Source organism: Panthera tigris, chromosome B2 (assembly GCF_018350195.1).
Source record: "Panthera tigris isolate Pti1 chromosome B2, P.tigris_Pti1_mat1.1, whole genome shotgun sequence".
In the NCBI taxonomy this organism is placed as follows: Eukaryota; Metazoa; Chordata; class Mammalia; order Carnivora; family Felidae; genus Panthera; species Panthera tigris.
In genome coordinates, this window is record NC_056664.1 from 32,419,237 (window position 1) to 32,443,570 (window position 24,334).

General features: G+C 54.7%; 1 protein-coding gene across 1 annotated transcript; it reads right to left on the reverse strand.

The window, feature by feature from the left end:
- Nucleotides 1–485: 485 nt before the first annotated feature.
- Nucleotides 486–12,267, reverse strand: IP6K3 (inositol hexakisphosphate kinase 3). The gene is made up of 5 exons (XM_007093204.3): nt 12,069–12,267; nt 5,530–5,743; nt 4,213–4,388; nt 3,023–3,198; nt 486–1,098 (listed from the first exon to the last, which is right to left on the reverse strand). Exons 1-5 carry the CDS (start codon nt 12,265–12,267, stop codon nt 631–633), a joined length of 1,233 nt encoding a protein of 410 aa, XP_007093266.2. The 3' UTR covers nt 486–630.
- Nucleotides 12,268–24,334: the final 12,067 nt, after the last annotated feature.

Below are 24,334 nucleotides of genomic sequence, written 5' to 3' on the forward strand. Positions count from 1 at the left end.
TCCACGGGAAACAATGGAGAACGTGGGGTCTTGATTTGCCTGGGCTGTATCTGGATTGACCTTGTCCATTCAGACCCTGGGCAGGAAGGTGGTGAGATGGGCAGATCTGTTCCACTTCTTCCTGCCCCACAGAGAATGCCTCTTAAGAAGGTAAGAGACAGTCATTCATTATAATGTTGTATCTGCCCTTGGAGTGGGCAGCCCATGCGAGCAGACAAGCCATACACTCATGAACGCCCTCTTCGAGTCTTCTTCAAGTAGAGTTTTTTGCCTCACAGCTTGCCAAGACTTCAGCATGACAACAAAAAGCATTTTTAAATGCGAATTCTCCAGAATCTCACTGTAATGCTGGCTTCTCACTCAAGCTGCAGCCTTCCAGTATACTCTAAAATGGTGCCATTTCACACTGCGTGTCCAGCCTCTGACGACCAGCATTAGCATAAGATGCCAGAGTACATGGAATTATCTCCAGAGCTGGTTTCTTTAGCAGCCATTAATATGCCACGTATGGCTTTCGAACATGGATATAATGATTACAAAGACCTCTAACAGTGTCTAGAGTACCCCGGCTGCCAATAGGTCCCTTTTGATATCTGCGCTCCAGAAAAATCTGGATAGGCCCAACAAGCCTCATTCTCCCTCTTGAATATCCTGCAGGATCTGGATGAGGTTTTCCAGGCCAAAAATATAGCCTGGATCTGGTCCATCATAAGTGGTATGCTCATTCCAGGAGCCTTTGTATGTTGTGTGAGCAAAGTCGATCATCCGGATGTCAACTTTGGAGAGGCTTCCAGAAGAGCTGCCGTGGTCCGGCTGCAGAGCCTCCGGAGGATGCAGGCCCTCTGAGGTCCTTTCTGGCAGCTCCTGCCCATCATAGATGATGAGGAGAGAGCTGGAGTAGAACCGGTACGAGCTCTGGTTCCGAATGACCAAGAGGAGGGCCCGAAGCTGGCGTTGGATGGGTTCCAGGAGCTCTGTCCGGAGGCGGGTTCCATCATGCAGGAACTGATGGAGGGCTTGTCTGAACCCCTCAACAGAGAGTTTTCTTCCATAATACTTGTCTTTGCAGAGAAAGTGCTTCTTATCAATTTGATAAACCTTCCAATAAAAAGAGAAAGAAAATGTGAAGAATTGCCAACTTAAAAAAAATATTGTCCCTGCTATGGTTGCAGTGTTACAAGCTAACGTGATATATAAACAGATTTCCGGGAGATGCAGGGCAAGAGTGGCTGAAATGAATGGAAGGATGATCTTTCATCAAGCACCAGTGGAACTTTCACATTTTAAAATGCTTTCTGTGCAAGCCTTTAATAGGAATCCAAGGTGTAAAGATCCTTCACCCCACAGAGGTGACCCTCCACCCATGAGGAAAAGCTTTGGATTGCCTTTCTTGTGAATTTCCAATGTCATCCTCCAAATCATGATTTAAGCCCTGGCTTCTGGCCCTCTTCAATTCAAATATTAGCAAACCCAAGCTAGTAAGCTTTAGCAGGAATCTGAAATCACAGCCAATGGCCTTGGAAAGCCAACTAGATTCAATTTTCCCCAATGAAGTTTATAAAGTCCTTTCTCTGCAGATTCTAAGGAAATAGTCAGAGCTCTTGGGGTAGAGCAGGGTGACTGAAGAGAAAAAGATAAAAAGATGGGCTCGATCAGGTATGGATCAGCCAGTGCAGCTGAGGGGAGCCTGGATTGGGTGGGTGGGGGGTGGTTCACAGCAGGTCTGTGGGGCTGGTGGGTCCTCCTTGGCACCAGCTCCTCTCCCCTCCCCTATCATGTCTTGGCCACAGGAAAGGAGCAGATGGAGGAGATGCTGATTGGGGGGACAGTGGCAACCTCTCCCATTTCATTCAGATGGCAGAGGCTGTACCAAGGCCAGTGGCTGGCATGGCCATGACTTGGCACACCTTTCCCTGGCTCACCTGGGAAGGGCAGCCCATACCTGGCCAAGACAGTTTCTCAGGTCTTTCCTGCCTTCAGATTATGTGATATGTTTCTACCAGTGTGGAAAAAAATCAGAAAGATATGATAGACTTGCTTTGGAGGGCTGGAGATCGGCTGCTAAATTAGCCGTCATAAATACACGACGGGTGTCACTGTCTAAATAAATCAGATCAATTTCAGAAGATTTGAGGTCCAGAGAGAGATTCCATTTACACCCCAAATCATCACACTGCATTCTCCTGAGGACTGCGTTCCAAGCCTCCCAAGGGACATCTGTGCAACAAATTTATAGACTCAACTTCCAGCTTCAAGGGGTGGCAGTTTCAATTAAGGAAAGCTTGAACGTGTACCGTCAAATCGGTGTCTGGTTTTGCTTTGAGGAGATAGACTGTAAGAGTGAACGCGTGGGGAAAGTTTATTTCTTCCCGTTCTGCAGCCCCTCTGCCACAAGCCACATCAGAGCTGCAAAAAACAGGGTAGAGTCTGGGCAATAAAAAAATTAACCGTTCCTTTGCCTCCGCTGAACAGGTTACCACCTTCCCACTTCACTAACCAGAACAGGCAGCGAAAAGCAGAAAAGGTGGAGGAGGAAGAAGGAATGGCTAATAAGAATTCAAAGAGCAGAGTGCCTCAACAGCCCCTGAGAAGGAGAGGTTCGACTTTATCATTCAAGTAATTGAGGAAGCGGAGTGCGCCGAGTGAGCGAGTGAGTGGAGAGACTCCTTTTCAGCTCTTTCCTCAGCCCCTGCTCACACGCTGCAGTCAAAGGTCTGCTCTCACTGTGGGCAGGACCCACGTGGCTGCCGGGAAGTTCAGCTGCCAGAGACCCTGAGATGGAGTTTAAAAAATGGTGGATTTTTGACACCACTATCCTGAAAGTGTCTCTTAAAAAAAAAATCCCAGCGTGTCACAGACCAGGATATGCATTTCCGGGGCGGAAGGGCTGTGCCCGACTGCCTCCTGTGTTGCTTCCCAAGCGAAGGGCTCCGTGGGCAGTGGGTGGCAGTTGGGAGACACCCTTGCCCCACAGTGGACGTGCCAGGACGCCCCGTCCTCCAGCGGGCCCTCTGCCACCTACCTGCATGCCGCAGATGCGGACGCCCAGGCAGGCCGACGTGCTCTGAGCACACTTCCTCATGTGACGGGCCTTCTTCTCCTCGGACACATCGTCCCCGTGCTGCCGGGTCCCCATCTTCAGGTCAAGGATACAGGGGTACTTGTACTGTGACACGACGTTTTCCAGCAACAGAAACCCTGGTCACGCCAAGTTCAGGAAGGCTCCGAGGACATGAAGGCCCCCACCCTGAGTGCCAGTCCTTCTCTCCCTTCTCTCCTTACAGACAAGTCCGGCGTCCCTCTTAAGAATTCAGGTATTAGCTTTGCAGGCTGCTTTAATAAGTCCATTTACTTAGGGGGAGTTTATGAGCCTGTGAGCTGCTTTTCCTTTTCCTTTTTGCTCTGAGGTTGAAATTTAAATGCGGGCGTGAAATCCCTGGCAGGCCATGCCCAATTTACATTTTATGGCAGAAAATCATAAGGCTAAAACCTCAAGTCACTGAATGGGCCAATACCTTTTGGGAGAAGTGGGTTGATGTTAGCTTTGGAGATGAGTTGCAGGAATATTAATTTCAGCGGAGTAATTATCCTGCAAAAGCTTCTTAGGGATTAGGGTTGCAGATGTGTCTTAGTAAACACTGTGAAACCAGTCACTCGTTTGCAGGAAGGAGCCCGGCGCTGACAAAGGGGCATTGCAAGCCTAAATGTGCTCGCTGAGAACATGGCAGCCTGAGGATGAGGGGGGAGTGACTCCTGTAAGAGTCCACTTAGGGGCACTTCCCTAAGGGGGGAGCCACACCCCCTCACGCCATCAGCTCCACAGGAAGACGTCTGCAGGGAGGATTTGGAGGGATAGAAGAGGGGATGGGGTGTGCCGCCCCCACCCGGCGTGGCAGTCATCATTCCTGTCTGCCTTCAGAGACCCCTGGCCCAGCCCGTCCTTGCTTCCCTGGGTGGCAGAGCCAGCAGCCTGACCAGATCCCAGTCTGACTTCCCCATCCGCTCTGATTTTTTTTTTTGGAGAGATGAGATTTCTTCTAGGTCCTAGGCTTGAGGGCTTGTGCCTCAAAGTCTCCCTCACGTGTCAGTCTCTGTCTCACCACCCACCCCTCCCCTGGCCCTGGCCCTGGCCCCCTCCCACCTCCGTTGGCATGGCTGTTCTTAATCCCCACCCCCACCCCACTAGGGGGCAGGGAGTGCGGGCAAGGATACGATGCAGCTGGTTCTCCGGGTACTCAGTGCACAGGCGGGTCAGGTGGGCCAGGTGGCACTGCAGACCCCACGGGTTAAAGCTCCTCCTCTCGGCCTGGTTTCCGTTAGCATCTTCCACCAGCGAGGACACGTGGGCGTTGAGGTGGAACTCTGACCTCAGGAGTGACGTGGCTGAGCTGTGGGCGAGGGAAGCGCACGACAGTCAGGGCACCGGTGCCTGTCCCTGTGACTGGGCTCTCCTGGGCTGGACGCTGAAGTGCACTGTCCTGGCTACTCTCCAGGAAGCCTGCGGGGCCTCGGAGAGTCCCTCCTGCCGCATTCAGGCCCTGGGCATCAGATCAGGCCACACTGCCGCCCTGGCAGGGGGTCTCTCTAAACCCCATAATTCATTAGAGCGTGTCACCTCATCAGAGGGCTGTGGTGGTTTCAGTTCACTTGTAAGTGATCTGGATTACTCTCACACTATTGAGGCAACATAGCACGGGGGCGGCGACCCTGCCTGGAATCAGAAGTCTCGGGGTTTAGGCTGTTTGTGTGCCGTGTTGTTATTTCCTCGAGACCTCAAAATGCCAACAGGGGTGGGAATCAGGGATCCTTGGTCCACCCTCTCTCCTGTCCTGTGCACCTTGGCTTCCCCATCTGTGAAATGGAGATAATGTGTACCCGCTTCCTGATGCTGAGCCAAGAGGCTTAATTACATCCGCTGTGCTCCTTGGAGAAGGGAGGTATTTTCATTGTATTAGCTCCCTTTTGTTTCCCCGTAAATGGTTTATAAGTCCCCAGGGGTGCTTTCCATCTGAGAAAGGTCAGCTAACAGTATCAGAGGTTTTGGAGACCTCTCCAGGACCTCGGGTGCCCCGAGCTGCCTGCGTCTCCTAGGTCCCACAGGGTGGCTGTGTTGATCTCTCTCCTCCTCCCTTCCTGGCCCTTAAGGAAAGGTGATTTCTGACTGCCATTAGCCACTTTTCCTTCGTGTCAACTGTTCTGGGTCTTTGCATTCCACCCCCTCCCCCCACCAGAGACACTTCATGGTCTCAGTGAAACAGGTATGTAATTAAACAAGTGTGTACTAAATGCCTGCTCTGTGCAGGACTCTGCATGTGCGGCAGCTTCTGAGAGAAAGGCATTGGAGTCCTCCCTCTAAAATGGCACGAACGGAAGTCCTTTCGTTTCTTTGGTCACATTGGTGTTTCTAGATGGAGCCTTCATCTGAATTTCTCACTTTCTTGGCCCCATTGGGGAGCTGCTAGGCTTGGCCCAGGTGGGAGCGGTGCTGATCCCCAGTGGGTTTCTGTCATCCTGCCAAGTGGCCCTCACCTCTCCTTGAATGAGTGTGCCAGCTGAGTGTGCTGCCACTGGGCGAGGGTGTGGGCGCCACCGCTGCCGCTGGTGGTCTGCTGGAGAGTCTGCCATATTGCCACTGCCGCCGACTCCGTGGAGACCTTGAAGGGCCCCCGGTTCTCCTTCAGTGGGTTCGCTACCAGGCTGAGATGGCCTCGGCTGTCTTTTCGGAGATGCACCGTGATGGTGCCTGCAGAGCACACGGGGGGAGGGAGAGGAGGGGAAGACCAGATGGAATTTACCTGGTGGACGCGTGACAAGGGGTGACATCCTTTTGAATTGTAGTTTTTAATGGCACTGATCGACCTCTCCGCTTCCCTAACTCTCCTCTCAAGGAAGAGCTATGGGGACTGTTCCAGAATGAGCCCAGGGCCATGGAGCCTGCAAAAAAATAGCCTTGGGCTGATCTGGGCACAGCCTCTGCTTTATTGCATCTCTCTGCCCTTTCATGCTCGCAAAGCCGGTCCTGTACATTTTGTTCTCGCCTTCTGGTTCCTCTGGGCACAGTGGCACCTTCCCAGTGACAACACCGCTCTTCCAGAGGGGCCCAACTTTGGGTCATCAGAGCCGGTCCTCTGCAAAGAGGGCCCCCTCTCCCAGGGTGGCTTTGCGGGAAGTTGGGGCCCATCCCATGCCTCCCCTTTGCCTCCTTCATCATCCTTGCTCTCCCTTCCTTTAATCTATGTCTGACCAGCTCCTGCCAGGAAGCTCGCCTCAGCCTTCTGGGGGCTCTGCTTCTCTGTTGCCTTCATTTATACCCTGTCTCCGCCCCATCTCTGGCTTTAACACTGATGCTCACCATTTCCTTCAGTTAGACACATAGCACATGAATATTATTGACAGAACATGGTTCTTTGATATAAAACAGAGGACTGGTGGGATTTCTCCAGCTATGGTACCTCCTGACCATCGGTGTTTGTAATCAAGGCACGACAGCCTGCTCCAGTCGCTGCTTGTGAGAGTGAAGAGGGTAAGGAGACCCAGTGAACAAATGTGCTAATTGGGCTTCCCCTCCACGACGTCGGCCAGGTCAGGTAGTTAGCTCTGGCGTGTATGTCAGTGCTTCTGTGGGCACCCCCTTTTAGATTTCTTAGAGGGCACAGCCCAGGTCTTCCTCCATGGGGCTCAGTATCAATGGGTGCTCAGCCTCGCCAGAGTTCTGGTGGAGGTGGAACCCTATTCTCGGTGGTGGCAGGAGACAGCCATGTGAATGGTTTTGTGAGGACTGGATCTCTGGAGTTCTTAGTTCCCTGTTCTTCTGTAGCTGATGCCATGAGTATTCAGTTTGCTCCTCCTCCCACCAAGCTTCTCTCTGCCTGTCTCCAACCTGCCTTGTGCCTCAGAGGCTGACCCTGTGGGGTGCACCAGTGGCTTCCTTGCCCCCCCCCCACCCAGTTTCCCATGGGTTTGGCCATTGGAGGACATTGGCACTGGCAGGAGATGGGGCGGGGCGGGAGAGAGGTCGAGGTACTTATCCCAGCGGCGCCCTCCCTGCTGCAGCGTCATCCTGTCCCTCTGTGGCCTTCCTCTTGCTGGGTCAGTGACACCACTCCCTGACTTCGGCCCTTCAGGTCTAGGGATGGTTACAGCCTTGCAGTGGTGCTGGTCCCTGGGTGCCTCGTCACCCCCAGTTGTTCCCTTAATCCTGCATGCCCTTCTACAAGCAGTCCCTCTAAAAATTCTCTTCATTTAAACCCCTTTAAACACACTGCTCATTTTCTGCTGGGACTCTGACTGAGAGAAGGTGGGTTGCATGTGATCATGTCCTCTCAGGTATTCATTTCCTCCCCCGACCACTTGGTCACTTTCTCAGCACAAGTGGTAATTTCTGCTGAACCAGCACTCAAGGCAGCTGATTTCCCTGCTCTCGTCCCTGCCCGGGCTGGTCAGGGCGGACGCTCATTTTCAGGGCTGCTCTATAATTCAGCAAGTCGCTCTTCAGGGCCATCTGCGTCTGGCTCAGCGGTCTCTCTGGGCCGGTCCTGTCATCTCAGATTCCCAGTGCCCTAATTTTGCAGCCTGACAGTGACATGCAGTTTTTTTCCAGTTCCTTTAAAAAAATTCCGCTCTGCCTCAGCATCTCTCAGGCCCCTGAGTCCTGTGAACTAGTGATGATACTGCTAGTAATACTGTACCTGAACCTGGCATTTTGTAGTTTACCTGCACACTGGCACGCATCTCTGGGTGGAGCCCGCCTGAGCTGTGCCGCTCGTGAGAACAAGGGCTGATGCAGGTCAGGGCAAGAGCTACCGTAGTGATAATCTCTGCCAGGTGCCAGCATTGCGTGCTTTTGCTTTGTTTCCACTGAGTGACAGTTAGCCTGTAAGGTGCTTGCCTGTGGTCACCAAGACTCAGCTGGAATAACTTGCCCGAGGTCACACAGTTTGTGAGGAGTGGAGCTCTGAGAAGGCCACACCAGGTGCGGATACGGAAGAAGGAACAAGCTGTACCACGGAGCCAGGGACTTCATCGGGAGACTCTGGTGTCATCATGCTGTGTTTACTTGTGTGTAGACGAGGGACACTCCTGCTGTGTCCCTGTCACATTTGTTTTGGCCATTCTGTTCCGTGGGAACAGACAGAGAAGCCATGAGGCCACCAATGTGTGAGAGGGTCATCAGTACAGAGGGTTGGGAGTGCCGAGAAGCCTGAGGACATGGTGTTTACATTTCCATTCCTGTTTTCTCAGGCAGGAGGGTCTCTGTGCATGATCTGGGGAGGAGGACTGACCTAGAAACCAGCACCAGGCCCCAGAGCCACCACTCCACAGTGGAGAAAGGAGAGCACCGGCCTTGGTGCTTGTCCTTGAGGAGCTTGGAGTCTCCTGGCTGCCTGGGGGAGCCCTGGATGGTGTGCCAGCCAAGGGCAGCACCCTTTGGGGACTTGTAAAGTTCAGCTCACCGTCTGGCCTCTCCCATCTGTGGGACTGTGGTGCCAAGCCTGCAAGAAACCGCTGTCTCGGGGAGCCTCAACCCCGGGAGGCTTCCCTGGAAGGACAAGAAATGTGACCTTCATCCGCTTCCGTAGGCTCCAGCTCTTGTCTGGTCTCATCAGATCTGAGTGTCTAAATAAATGGAGGCGAGCAGAGGTGCAGAGAACCCAAAACCAATAAAATCCAAAAGGCATTTCTATTTCTCATGTTGTCAGAGCTACACAGCCAGACTCCAGGTCTGTGCCTTCTTGCTTCGGCTTCCTGCACGCCTCTGGCTCTGTGTCTCCATCTATCTGCCTTCCCTCCGTCTCCCACATCACTCTGCAGCTCAGCCCAGACCTTCCTTCTGAAGCCTGAGACCCATAGCAGATAGCCGCCTGGCCGTCTCAACATGCCAGCTCTTTACCGAAGCAGCGTGTCAACGGAATCCAGACTCCTCGGGCCCTGGATTGGTTTGTAGTCAAGAATCATGTTGGGCCCGGCCTGGCTTTCCAGCTTGCCTTGTGTGTCCGTGGGAACTAGGCCTCAGAGGGCCATGGGCTCCCGGCACTCTGCTGCCTCTGCCTGGCCAGGGGAGCCCTGCCTGCTCACCAGCCCTCCCCAAGCACCTCAACCTGCAGCCCTGCCAGCTGGGCAGACAAGAGTGCTTATGGCCCAACCGCCATGCCCGGAGCATCTCAGCAATTTTGGTTTGGCCAAGCAGCTTCCCCAGCCTCCATGAATATACTGTCATGCATTTATTTTTAAGCTCGTGAGAGCATTTATTTGCCAGTGTCTGTAATATGAATCTGGCTCATCCGTCAACCAGCTGGACCTAGAAGTACGTCCTTACTCACTCAAAGCTGACAGGTACACTGGGAGGCAGAGGGATGCAGCCCCTAAGATGTCATGGCCAAGGAGCCCAGCAGGAGGTCGAGGCAAGCTCCTGGCATGGGGAGGCTACCCTTGGGAGTGATATCCCTGCCTAACACTCCCTGATGCCACCACAGCACGGGGCAGTGAGAAGGGAGAGGGTGTGCTCCATGGCATTGCAGTGGCCACTAGAGAAACAACCCCTCTCTCTGGGGCCATTCCCATGGGGGACAAAAAGGGAAACCCCCCTGTGGCAGCCTTGTGGGCCTTCGAGCCTCCCTGATCTAAGGTCACTAGCTGAGCGGATCAGGGCAAGTCACATCCCCTCCTTTGTTGGGCTAGATGACCCCCTGAGCACTGGCATGTGAGGAGCCCATCTCTTGGGTGACCGTGCTGGTGGAGCGGGTCTGGGTGCCCGAGAGCCCACGCTTGGGAGCCAGACCTCGGAGCTTTGAATCCTGGCTCTGCCTCTCACTGGCTGTGTGGCCTGAGGCAAGTCATGTCGCCTCTCTGTACCTCAGTTTCCTCACCTGTGAAACGGGGATAATAGTAGTAGCTCCGTCAGAAGGTTGTCGTGAGGATTGAGTTAACACGTGGAAACTACTGAGTGAACACTAAGCTGACACCACTTTTCTTCTCCGGTGAAACAAGAAGCCTGCGCAGCCCGAGGGCCCTTGTAGGGACTGTTTCCCATCTAAAACCTGACCTCAGCAACCTGTTCCAGGCATCTGAGAGTGTGAGGGTCCTGGTTCGGCGCCTTTCTCTAGTGTCTCCCTAGATGTGTGTTTCCTTAGGTGGTGCCTGGCCTGTGGCACCTCGTGGATTGTGTTCTGGCTGTTGAGTGAATCCATGTTTCTGCATCATTGAAACCTCATGTTTGGGTGTCGCCCCAGTGTGGAAGCTCTGCCTCACCTTCAGCAGGGCTGTGTGGTCTCGCCGGAGGGTGTCATGTGTTTCCCTGACCCAGTCCCCTCCCGACTTGTGTGGAAACGGCATCTCCTAGGGGAAGGCAGAGACTGAAGCATGCTCTATGGCCATTGATACACGTAGCTGTGATGCCTTGGCTGAAATTAATCTATCAAGTTATCAGGGCCCTAAGGCAGGCAGTACTGGGGATGGGCCCAGCTAGAACTGGGAGGCAGGGTGGAGTAGGGGTCTGGACAGTAGACCAGTGCCTGAGGGTGCCTGAGAGTGGTGCCATTGTTCTCCTGCCCAGAGGAATGGGCACGTGTAGATGGGACACAGGGAGAGCATCAGGATGGGGTCCTGCAGACCAACCAGCCTCTTTCACTTTCCTGCTTTGCCTGTGGCCGTCCTGGCAGTCTGTCTCAGCTTCAGGGCTGTGTCCAACAAGTGTGAAATGCTGTGGGCAGGAGGCCACCCCACGCAAGATCCTGCCACCGCTTTGCTAGGTTGAGTTTAGTTGCAAAAGGACAGACATTCATTCCAGTGGGTGCTCTGACAAGATGGGCAGTGACCCACAACTGATGGGCAACACCGGCCTACGGCCCCAGAGGCCCCAGGGGAGGCCCACACAGGCTGCACACCACCGGTCCGCCCGTCTCTCAGTGTATGATGCTCGTGGGTCTTGTCTCAGACTCTCAGAAGGTCTTGACAGGCTGGGGCTGAAGCAATGCCTAGGGCTCATTGACCCCCTATCAGTCAGTCTCAGTCTGGAACACGCTAAATACACATTCCTGGACCCTGACCCCAGGGGTTCTGGTTCACGGGTCTGGAACGGAGCGTGGGAATCTGCATTGTAACCCACACACCAGCAATTCTGGTGAAGTTGGTCAATCCCAGGTCACACTCTGAGAAACACCCATAAAGATAGGCTCCATCCTTCCCAAGTATCTTCATCATTGAAATGCAAGTGAGTTTTTGACTGACTTATTTGGAGATTATCATCACTTTTACTACAAATACTTAGATAATGAGGGCAGAAGCTTGTAGTCACAACATCTAAACACCTTTAAAAGAGATTTTTGGGCACTCATCCCATTGAGGGGCTGGAGGCTGGCAGAGCCCTGTGAACTGCATTTACTGAAGGCTGGGTGTGCACAAAAAGCCTGCCCCATGGATGCTGGCCGGCTGCCAAGAGTGCCCCTGCCTGGAGTCCCACAGACGGCAGCCCTCCCCACCCCGCCTTCACTCCCCAGAACCCACCTTGTGCTCGGATCTAGAACATACACTGCTCTGTACCCAGTTTCCCCAGCTAAACCTCAAAGGCAACCCATGGCCCTGGCTTTGCCACAAGTTGAGGGCAGGAATTCTGGTTTTCTAAACCTGTCAGGTCCCAGCTCCTTCATGCCCTGACCCAGGCCTGAGGCTCCTCTCACCCGCCTGGGCCTCCAGAGGTGAAGGAGGCCTCAGCCCGTCCTGTCTTTCCCAGCCCTGGTCACGGGACCCAGCCATGGCACTCCTGAAGCACAGACCGGATACCCTAGCAGAGCAGGGTGGGGCTGGGGTATCATTTTATTCCGTTCTCAATTCCTCGAAGTCTGGTGGCTTGCGCTAATTTGTAGGGTTGCCAAACGGCATTAGACTCCAGGCCCAGAGGCCTGAAGGGTTCAGAGAAACTAGGACAGTGAAGGCCAACCGGGCTGTGGGAGGGGGGCGTGTCTCCATGGCAACTCTTACACACACCACCCGGCACGAGGAAACGGCCTCACGGCGCACGCGGCTAGGCCTCACCCAGTGTGGCAGGCACAGAGCCGTGTCTGGACACTCACCTTTGTACTGAGGAGTGAACCGCTTCATGGCCAGAGGCAGGGATTCGTAGAACCTCTGCTCCCGGGAGACGAGGGGCTTGCACACAGTGTGCTCGTCATACTTCATCACGCTCAGGTGCCCCCCCACCTGGTGCAGGAAGGGCTCTAGCTGCACGCCCACTCTGGCATCCCCGGCATCCGTGCTGTCCTGCACAACCATGTATCCACAGGAGGAAGGCCTGGGGTAGGGGTAGCGGCTCCTGGACAGGAGGCGGGCTGTCACTGTTCCCCAGCTTTCTCCTTCTTGGCCTTCGCCACCGTCAGGGCACAGCTGTCTCTCTGTGAGCCTGGGAGGGGACCCCTGAGAGCAGAGGAGGAAGGTAGAAATGACGTGAAGGAGACGGGGTGCTGGGGGAAGCAGAAGGACCCACGGTTCCCAGCCACGACCCACTGGTAGTTGAACAAGACTGTAAAGAGACATCAATCACTTCCAGAATAATCTGTTGCAAGAAACTGGTAACAGTGATTGCCTCCAGGGAGCCAGGATGAGAGGTAGACTTCTGTAAATACTGTTCTGTGCCTTTTGAATTTAAATACTGAAACAATTAAAAAAAAAAAATCAAACAATACACACAACTGCAGCCTTCCAGAATGCAGAGATTGTCTTAACTCCTGTCATGGTTCCTGCCTGCCTTTGGGAACGTCCGTTCCAGGTCCAGAATAGAGCAGAGTCCCTGTTGTTGGGGCACTCGGCCTCTTGCATGGATGGGCTTAGGGGGTACAGGAAAGATTCAGTTTTGTACGGCACAGCTGTGCACATCCGTCTGCATCATGGCTCCACAACATAATTGCTGTGTGACCTTGAGAAGTTACCAAACCTCTCTGGGCCCCACTTTCCCCATCTATAGAAAGAAATAGTAAGGATACCTACCTCATGGACTTAGGACAAAATTGAGATAAAGCCCATGAAAAGGTTAGCTGAAGGCCCAGAGTTAACTACTCAATAAATGTGATTTATCATTATTATTTCTAGCATTATTGCTGTGGCGGTCGTATTTTCCCAACAGCTCTGGGTTGTAAGAAAGGGAGCCTTTCTCACTGCCGCTTTGCACTTGAGGGAAGCGAGGCGTGAAATGCCCTACCTGGGCTCTGGTGCGGACCAGGAGCGAGGCAGGAGCAAAGTGGGGGCCGCCTGTCTCTGGGCCTTGTCCTCTGTTCCTTGCTGTTCCCTTTCCCTCCTGAAGGGTGGGCTTGCTGGAACTCTGGGCTGGAAATGCAGCCCCGAAAGACTTCCTGACTTTGTCTCAGGAGAGTGCCAAGGAGACACTGTGAGGGGAGGCTCTTCTGGCCACATACGTCCTGTCCTGTGTGAGAGGACATTCTCACAGGGGTGCCCATCACCGCCGAGTTATTAATTCTCTTCTCCGCTGGACTCCTGGCCACGGATGCCACCAAGCTAGGCAGGACTGGACATGATTAACATTCTAAATGACCTTCAGTCCAGACCACGGGCACGGCCAGCTGGCTGCATGCACAGAGTACCTATCGATTTGTTCAGGACCCCAGCCCAGAGACACCCCCGCCACCCACCTAGACCTCTGGCACCAGGTGGCAGTGAAAGCCTCAGCCCAGCCCATTTATATGCCCCACAGCCCTACAAGGGCCTCTTTCACGTTGGCTACTGTCTTTCAGGCCACAGAGTGAGTGCCCCTTTAGGAAGGGTGAGGCGTTTTGTCTGGTATGTGCCTTTGCTTTGCTGGATGCAGGGTGAAGCTTCTGAGAGCTGCCTGCGTGGCTGGAGCGTGACTGGGGAGGTTAGGGCTGTGGGGCCAGGCGACAGGTGTGTGTGTTGTGGGGGTGGGAGCTGAGGCCCGATGGCAAGGGGCCGAGCTGACACAACAGCCTAGGCCTTAATCCCGTCTGCTCTAAGACGGCACAGACAGAGCCCCATTTGGAGCCTGGTCCACAAGCTGGGAAGGTGGTAGGAGGCATCTAGATGCAGAGGCAGATCAGAAATTGGCTCGGGGATCAGTTGGTATATGACAAGATAGCACAATTGTTTGGCAAACCCAATTCTGCTTGCAAATTTGGCGAAGGCAAGAAGGAAGAAAGAAGAGAAAAACCAAAGTGGCCCAGGACCACCAACCAGGCCTGGCCTTGCTGAGCAAGCGCCGACAGGTCCATCTGGTATCCCAGGCAAGCCCTCATGCAGCCTCGCTGGGCGGCCCACCGCCCTTCTTCCCCACGCTCCTGTCTCCCTAAGGAGCTCTAAGGACATCAGTGTCACCTTGCTGTGGTGGTGTGGGGAGGAAATAATAAATGGTGATAAACCCAGAGTGCTTTCTGTGTGCCAGGTCTCTGTTATATAGATCAACCCAGTTAAGCTTCACAACTACCCTATGAGGTAGTGTTAGCAGTCTGTTTCACGGATGGGGAAAACGGGGCACAGAGAGGTTAGGTAACTTGCCTATGCGCACGACGCCGTTAAGGACGGGGCAGGGATTTGAACCCAGACACCTTAGCCCCATAGCGCATTTACCCGCCATGCTGCGGGGATGCTGAGGGCTGCTGTGGATCCACTTTGACAGTCAGGAAACTGAGCCCCAAGGAGGCTGGGACTTGGCCAAAGTCGCCCGCAAGTCACTGGCTGTGCTAGGACGGAACCCAGGTTTTCTTGTCCCCCAGGCCTGGTCTCTCCTTTCCTGACCACCCCTAGCCTTCCTCCTCCAACCTGATGAAGTAAGTGCTTGTCCTAGTGGTGGGTGGGCTCCGTACCTCTGCAAAAACCATCATGAGGGGTCCGGGGAGGTCTACCTATAGAGCTGGGGCTTGAGGTACTTTCTGGCTAAGGATGTCAACAAGACCCGAGAAGCACTGGCATTCCCAGATGTTCTCAGGAGCCCTGGCTGAACTTTCTCAGAGAGCGCAGAGCAAGCCAGGAAGACCCTGGGTCTCTGAGGCAACCCATGGCACTGCAGTGCAAACTTAGGGTGGGTCGTAGTGATGGGGAGTCTGATGGGTAGTCAGCCTGTACTTAAAAAAAAAAAAATCTAGACTTGGGACACCCGGCTGGCTCAGTTGGTAGAGCATGTGACTCTTGATCTTGGGGTCATGAGTTTGAGCCCCATGTAAGGCATAGAGATTACTTAAAAAAAAAAAAAGTTAAAAAAAATCTAGACTCAACAGGGCGATGGAGATCCTTCCTCTCGAGGGTCTTCTTAGGGTATAGAGGAGGTGATAGCATAGTACAGTATGATCTGGGGTTCTGACACAGGTTGGTGCGAAGGGGCAGAGGGAGGCTGGAGGGCAGTGGCATTCACACCAAAGCACCTGCCTGAGCTGGGCAGGTGGGCTTTGTGCTGCTCAGGGAGGCACACCGTGGCTTCCCCTTGACACTGATGCTGACCTTCCATTCCCAAGGAAACTCAGGGTGTCACTGTCTTTGCGTGCAACCTCCTGCTCTGTGGGAATGAGCGAGGGAAGACCTCCGTTCTTCCCCATCCTCCCTCAAAAGTCCCGGATAAGTAATTCAAGCTGACAGATCTTTCTCAACCCAGACCTTCCTTTTGCCACATGCAGGCACGTCTGTCATTGGCGTGGGCCTTGGCCTTCGATCAGTGCCTCTGGGCCCTGTTCTGTTTCCTCAGAGCACTGGGCAAGGAGTCCAGAGCCCACATCTGTACCAGGCATTCCCACTAGCTTGCTGAGGCCCCTAGGACGAACCGGTAACATTCGTCTGAGTCTTGGTTTCCCGCCCACTGCCATAGCCTTGTCACGATGCTCAGATGACAAAATGCACAGCATTCCTTTGTGGAGTCCTCTCCCCAAGCGTCTCCACCACTCGAGGCTTGTCACTGCGTGGGTTGTTCTCGGGACTGACTCAGCTTGGGTGCTGGGAAGGCAGGTGAGGCGCCGCCTGAGACAGGACCTTACAGCCCTCTGACACACTTGCTGAGAACGTTGGGCTCTCTCTAGTGCGTCAAAGGGAGACAAGTGTCGCTCTCTCCAGCCCACGCCTGCCCCCAGAGGCCCACAGCTGCCCCCCTCACCCAGCATCCTGCCCTCGTGTTCCTTGGGGAGGGAGGAGGAGGAGAGACCGAGGGAGGGAAGAGGGTCAGATGCCCCCAGCCAGAAGAGCTCAGCTTAAAGCCCCCTCCCCCCGGAGTGGTGGACAAATGGCCCCAGGTCCCTGTGTCCTCCTCCCCTGTCGCTGGGTTATGTCCTGAATGAAATAGCTCTGGGCTCACTCCAGGAGACTCAAGGGCTAAATTCTCTGATGGGCCCCCCCATCCAGCTGGTTGTTAAATGCCTGTGTGAGGTGCAGCCCCAAGGGTCCTGAGTCAGCCAGCTGTAGGGTTGCAGGACACTCCCTGGGCTGGCGGGGGGGCGGGGGGGAGGGTCATGGACAGCAGGGCCTGTAGTTGTATTTGGCTTCCAGAATGGAGACAGATGACAATACAAGTGATGCCAGGGACAGTGACAGAGGCCACCATCAAGCTGAGGTGGATGAGTGCCTCATGGCTCATCACTACCAGTTGGCACGTTTTATTTCCTGAGAGTCTGTGTGTGTAATCTCTACCTACATGCGAAACCCAAGTTCGTTAAAAATTACAGAAGATAGGCCTCTTTTCAAGCTTGCCACTGCCATTTTAGAGGAAGATGGCAGGCGAAACCACAAATCAAACTTGTACCAGTGCAAACTTGGACTAAATTAGTCCTGAACTATATCTCATGAAAGCCTGTCAGTTCCTTATACCTGGAAACAAGCTGGCTGACTGCGGTCATTGTCAGCGCTGTTCACAAAGAGTCCGGTCTTTCCTGTGGGAATGTGGGATGATTGCACTTCCCTTGCCCTTTGGAGGTAAGTACAGCCACGTGATTTGCCTCCACCAACACAACGGGAACGGGAGTGACATACGTCATTTCTGGTGGGAGCGGTAAGCAGTTCCATGGTGGCCCCGGTCATCTTGGAAGCACGGTCACTCTCTGAGTGACTCTGCATGTTGGATACGCAGCCTAATAGAGAAATACATCTGTGCTCTAGTAGGCCCCTGAGATTTGGGGGTAGTTTGTTATACAACACAGCCTGGTGCATCCTGACTAATGGACCAACTCACGGTCCAGTCCCCAGCATGGAGCCTGGAAACGGAAAGCGACCTCACTTGAATTGGGCCCTCAGATACTTCACTGCACAAATATATCCTACATGATGGTAGCTACTCCTGCGAATCACTGGCTTTATCATCCCCATCTCTGTTTCTGAAGAGAGTCATTTTCAGGTGGAGAAACTGAGGGTCTGAGACGTTAAAGAGCTTCCTCACAGCCCAGAGCTAGTGAGTACTCTAGGTGGGATTCAGCCATAGGGGGCCTGTCAGTTCTAAAGGCCTGAGGGTCAGGGTCCTGTCCGAGGCCCTCTCCACACTGTGTGCCTTAGTGGCCAGAAATGGGGGCCTTCCAGGAGCTTGCACCCGGCTGGGCAGTGTGCTGCTGGTGGACGGGGTCCGACGGGGCGCTCAGCGGTGTGGATTCGCAGTGCCGAGGGTGAAGGCCCCCTCCTGTGGGCCTCCTGTGGGCCAGTCTAGACCTTCCCCAAGCCACACCACCATCCAGCATCGTCTTCCGGCTGGAACAGTAATACCCTTGGAGCACGATAACTTCTCAAATGTATATAAACACTTTGGTGATTACCAAAATACAAATTCATTTAAAGGCATTACTGAGTTCCTAGTAGTTTTTATCAGCATCCATTTTCTCAATCAACGGATACTAAAAGTATAATGAGTATCGCAGGGGGACTCGTAGGGAACAAATAATGTTGAGATGGAGCCCTGGTTGAAAAGGTTAGGAGGGATACTGCTGTCGGCTGAGGAGGGGTGGCGTCACGGGTCCAGGATGGGGTCTGAGACGGGGAGAGATGCCGGCTGGGCGGTGGGGGAGGTTGAGGAGGGGCTCTGAGTGGTGGTAAGTCTCAGGGAGGGGATGTGCAGGGAGCAATAGGGAAGAGCCAGGACCAGCCAGGAGACCAGAGGAAGGGCTCTGAGTGGCGGTAAGCCTGGCCTGCTCAATGCCCTCCGAACTGCTCTAGTCACTGGCCTAGAGGGGGCACAGAGAGGGCCTGGCCACACGCACCGGAGGTGCCCATCTGGCTCCTGCTCAGGCCAGGGAGGAGGGGGCTGCTTGAGACCGTGAGGTGTGGAAGCCTTCCAGACCGCATCCCCATAAGTCTGATGGGGGAAGCGTTCAGGGTAGGAGATAATTACGAAACAGCTTGTGTCAAAAGCAGACCGCAGTATGAGATGTGTCAGGCTGCGGACTCAAAACCAGCATGGTTTATGGGTGCCCTCTCGCCTCTGAAGCTCTGCCGTACATTTCACGGGTCTCTCGGAGCCAGAGGTTTGGTACAAGTACCATTCAATGTCTTTGCGATGCCCAAGGGAGCATTTTTTTAATCTATTAGAGATGAGAGGACCCGAAAACCGTTTAAAACTGCTTAGGTCGTAATGGGCAGGAGGATTTTGGAGTTTCTCATGTGGCAGAGGGTTGTGTATCATCCGGGGCCATCCAAGCCGGGAAAGCACAAGATTATTTTCTGGGGAAAAAAAAGTCGTGTTTTAAAATCCATTCTAAAAATGACTCAAGGGCTGTAGGATGGTGTGTGCCCCCCGCCTGCGTGGTCCCCCACCCGATGGGATCAATACCGAATACTGGGGGACTTCACATGTCACCTTCCCAGCCGTGGCTGAAGTATGTGGCTTTGCAGAGCCTCTGTTCCCCAGGGAAGGCTTGACACCCAGAACCACAGAGCAATGCTTCATATTCCCCAGTCACACAGACTTATTTCGGGGCTGATTTCATCCTTTGAGAGAAGATTTTTTTTCTCTCTCTTTCCTTTTCTCTTAACATTTAAAATCTCCCAATGTTCCTCCAGTTTGAGGACCAAATGCGATTTTAATACAGCGATTATTAGTTTAGAAGCCCTTCAGCCACTGACAAATGTCCTTAGCAGCAGCAGCAATGTTCCGAGCTTGCTGTCAGGGCGGGAGACGCATGGGCCAAAGATGACTCAAGAATCCAAGTGCCCCTGGAAGGCCTGCTCTGGGAGAGGCAGAGGCTGGGAGGCTTCTCCCTCCCCAACTCCTGACACATCTTGACCTCGTGACAGCACCACAGGGCCTCGGCCACCTTGCGCCTGGCTGGTAATGGCTGCACGGCATCTTCCAACTCCCTGCACCCCCTCAGGACCTCACCCCCTTGAAGCTGCGTCCAGGATCTTGGATACTGCTCACCACCCAGACCTGCACATTTCCCAACCTCTGGCCGCCTTTGCCGCCTCTCCCCACCTTTCTCTTAAGTACTACGATCAGCAGCCACCTGCCTTACATAAGAGGCCTTTGAGCCAGAGATAGAAGGTTTTGTCAGTGGTTAGCATGGCAACTTTGTGGCTGCAAGAAGAAACGGCCTTTTAAGGTCAAAATGCGATAATGGGTGGAGCAAACGTGTGAGCGTGCGGCCGAATGTGTGAGTGCGCGTGTGTGAGTGTGTGGTCCCCACAGAGTGGGACTGGCCAACTCTGGTGAGCGAGCCTGTTGAGGGAGAGCGCAAGCTGGCATCTCCCCAGCAGAGGGCAGCAGCAGGCATGCCAGAATCGCCCAGAGAGGGAGTCACTGCAGCCCACACTCCACAGCCAGCCAGCCCCGGCCCCCGAGGGGGGGACACATCCCGGACCTGGGTTTGCTAGGCCTGTCCTCACAGAGCCCAGAACGGTGGCTGAAGGGCCTGCCTTACCCAGGGCCGGTTTCTCAAGAATTCAGAAGTTGGCACCAAGGTCAATGCCCCTCCACATTCCCTCCTCCTCTCACTGCACCCCACTTTTTCTAAGGGGTATCTGGCCGGAGGAGTGGGGGGAGCTTCCCGCCCTTGGTGAGGCATGTTCTGAGGAGTGGCGTGCCTGGCTCCATTCACAGGGTGAGGCCAGGCACAGGGCTTGCCAAAGAGGGACAGGGCACAGGAGCTGGAGGGCACCTTTGAGTTGAGGGGAATGTGGTCCTCGGCCTCTCCGCTCAACCAGTCCCTCCCTGGGGCGGCTGGACCCCACTCCCCCTGCAGCTACAGTGCGCCGGTCCTGCTCGATGAGGAAGAGTAACCAGCACTCAGTGAGCCCCCGCGTCCCCCATTCCTGGAGCTCCTCCCGGCCTCTCATCTTACTCCCCTGAACAACCCAATGCTCGTAAAGTTGATTGCTGTTCCCTGTGGCTGCTGGTGAACAAGATAGCAACCATACGGCAAGGATTTATTCAGGTGCCCTGCTCCCAGCAGGAGAAAGCGGGGGTGGTGGGGTGGGGGGGGTGGGGAGCCATGGGATAGCTCAGCCTGGCCTGCCGTCCCCAGGATGCCCTGGGACAGAGCACTGGGAGGCTCCCAGGGGCCACAGGCCCTTTGCAGAGGAGGAGTTTTTCAGATCTCTGATAAGGAGATCTGAGGGAGTTCTGGGGGAGCACAGCCCAGGAGGGGACCAGGAGACCTGGTTCTGCCTCAGATTCCCTGTCCCTTTCTCTCTGGGCCTCAGTTTCCCTTTCTGCACTGAGAGCTCTCTGACCCAGCCATATTCTCACCCTCCTGTGGGACAACCGGCCCTTCAAGTCAGCAAGGTGGGTTGGGGGTGGGGGTGGGGTGGGGAGTGGCGGGAGGTGGTTGGCGGAGCCGCTTTCAGATTGAAAAGGACTTAGAAGACATAGTGACCCCGTATACCTTGATTAGATCCTGGTGTAAACAAAGCAATATGAAACATCTAGGGGGGCATTGGGGAAATTTGAATATGAACTAGATGTGGACGTTCTTTGCGAGTTGTTAATTTTGTTAATGGGATAATGGCATTGGGGTTGTGTAAGAACTTACTGAAGTACTTTGAGGGGATTGTGGTGATGTCCATAAACGACTTCAAATACCTTGGCCTTAGAGTAGTCGATGAAGCAATTACGGCCAAGGTCAAACAACCGTGAAAAACCTGGTGTAGGATATGCAAGCATTCATGATATCATGTCCTCAACTTTTTCCTGTAGGCTTAAAGTTTTTCATAGTAAAAAAGGTTTAGACATAAGTTGGTAGCTTTTAAAAACTGGAGAAGGAACCTAGCGTGGATGTTTTTAGGTCCCCAGAGATCCTGAGGACTGTGACAGGCCCAGACAGGTTCAGGTCTCAGGTTTACTGGAGGGCCACGAGGACCCAGGGCAGGGGGGCCCCTGGTGGTGCCGGTGGTCTACCGACACTCCACGGGGGCACCCCGTACCCAGGCCACGGGCTACTGCCCACAGGCCCTGACATCATCCCAGCCTCGCGCACCGCCCCCACCCTGCGGAAGGGTGGGGCTGCTGGGACAGGACACACCGTTCTGGGAGCCCAGGGGGCATTGCCAACTTCTCCTGGGACAGCTGCCGCTGTTAAGGGTTAAACGGTGGGAATCATTGGCTCCAACCCCTGTACCTGCCACACAGCTTCCTCTACAGTCCCAGCGCACCAGAACCCTCCCAGCCTTCATACAGGAGCCAAGGTTAGAGACTTCTGGACACCCTAGGAAGGGTTGGAATTACTCTAGGGGAAGGGCACAGAGATGGGAGAAGAGCAAACGACAGAATTTCCATGTCCCTGAACCGACCCAGCACCCCCTCCATATACACAGGTACGCACAGATGTACAGACACACACAGACAGACTGGCACCTCCACTGGGTAGAGCCTTGTCGGGATGTAGGGGGCTGCCCTGTCCTGCACGGACCCTGAGGCCCCATCAACCAGGCCCTCCCTGCCCTACCCCTGAGGCAGCACTCACCAGGGCCTCCTTCCTGGAAGGGCAGCAGGGAGTGTCTGGAAGGGAAGATCCAGTGGAAAATAGTCTCTTTTTTCAGTGCCTGCCTGACTGCAGGCCCTGGGCAAAGAAAAGGCCCTTCCCAGTGTCCAGCACAGAGAACTCACTGTCCACTCTAGCGCTGGTGGAGAGGTCTGCCTAGACTCAGGTCTGCCCAGTGGCCCTGGGGAAGGGAGGTCACCTGACCCTCGGGGAGGGCTGGCGGGGGCTGGCATGCCCAGCTGTCAGCTGGTGTATGGCTGCTCTGAGCAGGGCCTGAGGGCCTAGGAGGGAGGGGGGATGAAGAGGAGGAAGAAGAGGAGAGGTCTGAGAGAGAAGTGTTTTGCTCCGCTGCCTGGATGGCAGGCCCTGTGCATCAAGGGCCAATTGCGTAAGGACCCTGGCTGTTTTTTCACTCCTGGAGGTAAGGCTAGGCTAGGGGATCGTGTTCTCCCTTCCTTTCTTCTCCGTTCCTCCACCCTGTCCCCCACTGCCAGTTTGTCCCATGCTGTGGCCTCCAGTGAGAGGGAAAGTCATGTAGGAACACAGTCAGCTCATCAACACTCAATCAACTTGAAGACAGTCAGTCAAGTAGTTTTGGAGGCCCTTCTGTTCCGGATGCTCCGCTAGGCTGACCCAGGAACCTGCCAGACCATGACTCTTGACAGGGGATTACAGTGGGGGTGGAGGAAGGGGTGTTCAGCAAGTTGAAGGGCAATCCCAATGCATTTGGTGGGAGAACATGGAGCTTAGGGGGGGCCCCTCACCCAGCCTTGGGGGGAGCAAGGAAGGCATCCTGGAGGAAGTAGCCATCAGAGACCCGAAGGACAAATGGGGTCATCCAGGTTGGGGTGGGGAGAGGGTGGTGGGAAGAGCACTCTAGCTAAGGGGAGCATGTGCAAAGGCCCAGAGGCATCAGGGAAGAGGGTGGTCAGGGAGGTGGAGGCACTCAGAGCACTGGAGCATGAGAGAGGTGGGGAGTGATGACAGGTGAGTCTGCAGTGAGGGAGGTGGGTCTCACAGGCCTCTAATCTGAGCTTCTCAGGAGAAACAGAAGGGCTTTGTATCAGAAAGGGCCAGGCTCAGGTTTGTGTTTTGAGCACATCCATTCTTATTTGAGGAGGAGTGGATCAAAGATGGGCAGACAGGTTATGAGGCTGCCAGATACTGCCTTCCGGGTGAGTCCAGCGTGGTGGGGAGAAGAGGCAGTGGAGTGGAAGGGAATGGTAAGTTCGTGAGATGTTGAGGCAGGTTTGACAAGGTCTGGTGACATGTGGATGGGGAGAGATGGGGTGTGGGTAAAGGACAGGGGCTCGTTAAGCGTCAGGCCTCATGTCTGAGTGACTCTGGACCAAGTATTAGGAAGATCTGAAGTCTGCCCTTCAGGCGACTCATACCCCAGATTTCTGGCTGCCGTTGTCTGGGGCACTGGGTGCCCCACTGTCCCAGGACCTTAGGCTGGCCCTGCCTGGGCTTCTCCAAGTGTGGGCACTCAGCCCCTGAGGCTCAGCCACAGCCATGGGTTCGGCCTCCTCTCCAGCCGGGGGCTCTGCCCAGACCCCTCAGGCCCAGTTTGCCCCTTGGTCTGGTCCAGCCTCTCTCTGACTCCAGGCAACATCCCCCAGGTCCTTGCTTCCCTCCGGGCACCCTCACCTGTCTCCTGGTTCTAACAGGGTTCTCCCAGATTTGTTGCTGCAGCGCTGAGCCACGATGACTTTTCAATCTCCTCAATCTCTGCTCACGCACGGAGCGGGTGAGCCACAGGCTTTGATAAGGTGCCAAAATGGGAGAAGAGGCGGGACTAGAACGCTGGTCTCCTGGCCCCTGTCCCAGAGGACCCTCTGTCACAATTCCAGCGGTGTGCCGTGCGCCCATCCTGGGGCCTGGCATGCAGGAGCTGCTGGACAGATGGGTTAGCAGCACAGGACAGAGTGTCAGGGGAAGGCCATAGCAAGCTTGGGGGCTGCCCTCTGCTGCCCTTCCTGTGGCCAACCTCCTTTCCTATCCCCATCCTGAGTCCTCCCCCATACCCAGACAGGGCAGCGCCCTGGAGGCATGACAGGGATTCCTGGGCACCCTGAGGCTGGGTTTAATGGGGTGTGGATCCCATGCCCCTCCTTGCTCCCCAGGGCAGCAGATCACATTTCACCAGGGAAGGCAGATGGTCAGGCTGCCCTGCGAGCCTCCTGTGCGCTCAGTCCCTCACACTGCCCAGTTATGTGCTGGGCTCCGGTTACCTGGCCCTGGGAAAGAGGGTATGACCTCCTTTCCCCCCCAGCTCTCCCGCACCTCCCCATTCCCACCTATTGGACTCAAATCCCTGTTCTGGGAACCCTAGAATCAACACAAGGCTGAGCCCGTAGGCCCCTGGGGGTAGAGGAGAAGGGACCTCACACCTGAGCCATTGGGCCAGTGAGTGGCCAAACCCAGGGCCTTGGGAGGGTCTG

Bases quoted from the DNA above. Each gene is read 5' to 3' on its own strand.
- IP6K3 (XM_007093204.3), bottom strand. From the start codon at position 12,267: ATGGTTGTGCAGGACAGCACGGATGCCGGGGATGCCAGAGTGGGCGTG. The intron at 4,389-5,529 runs GTGAGGGCCACT...CCTCGCCCACAG, and splicing joins GCACACTCATTCAAGGAGAG to CTCAGCCACGTCACTCCTGA. The intron at 3,199-4,212 runs GTATCCTTGCCC...TGGCGTGACCAG, and splicing joins CCCGGAGAACCAGCTGCATC to GGTTTCTGTTGCTGGAAAAC.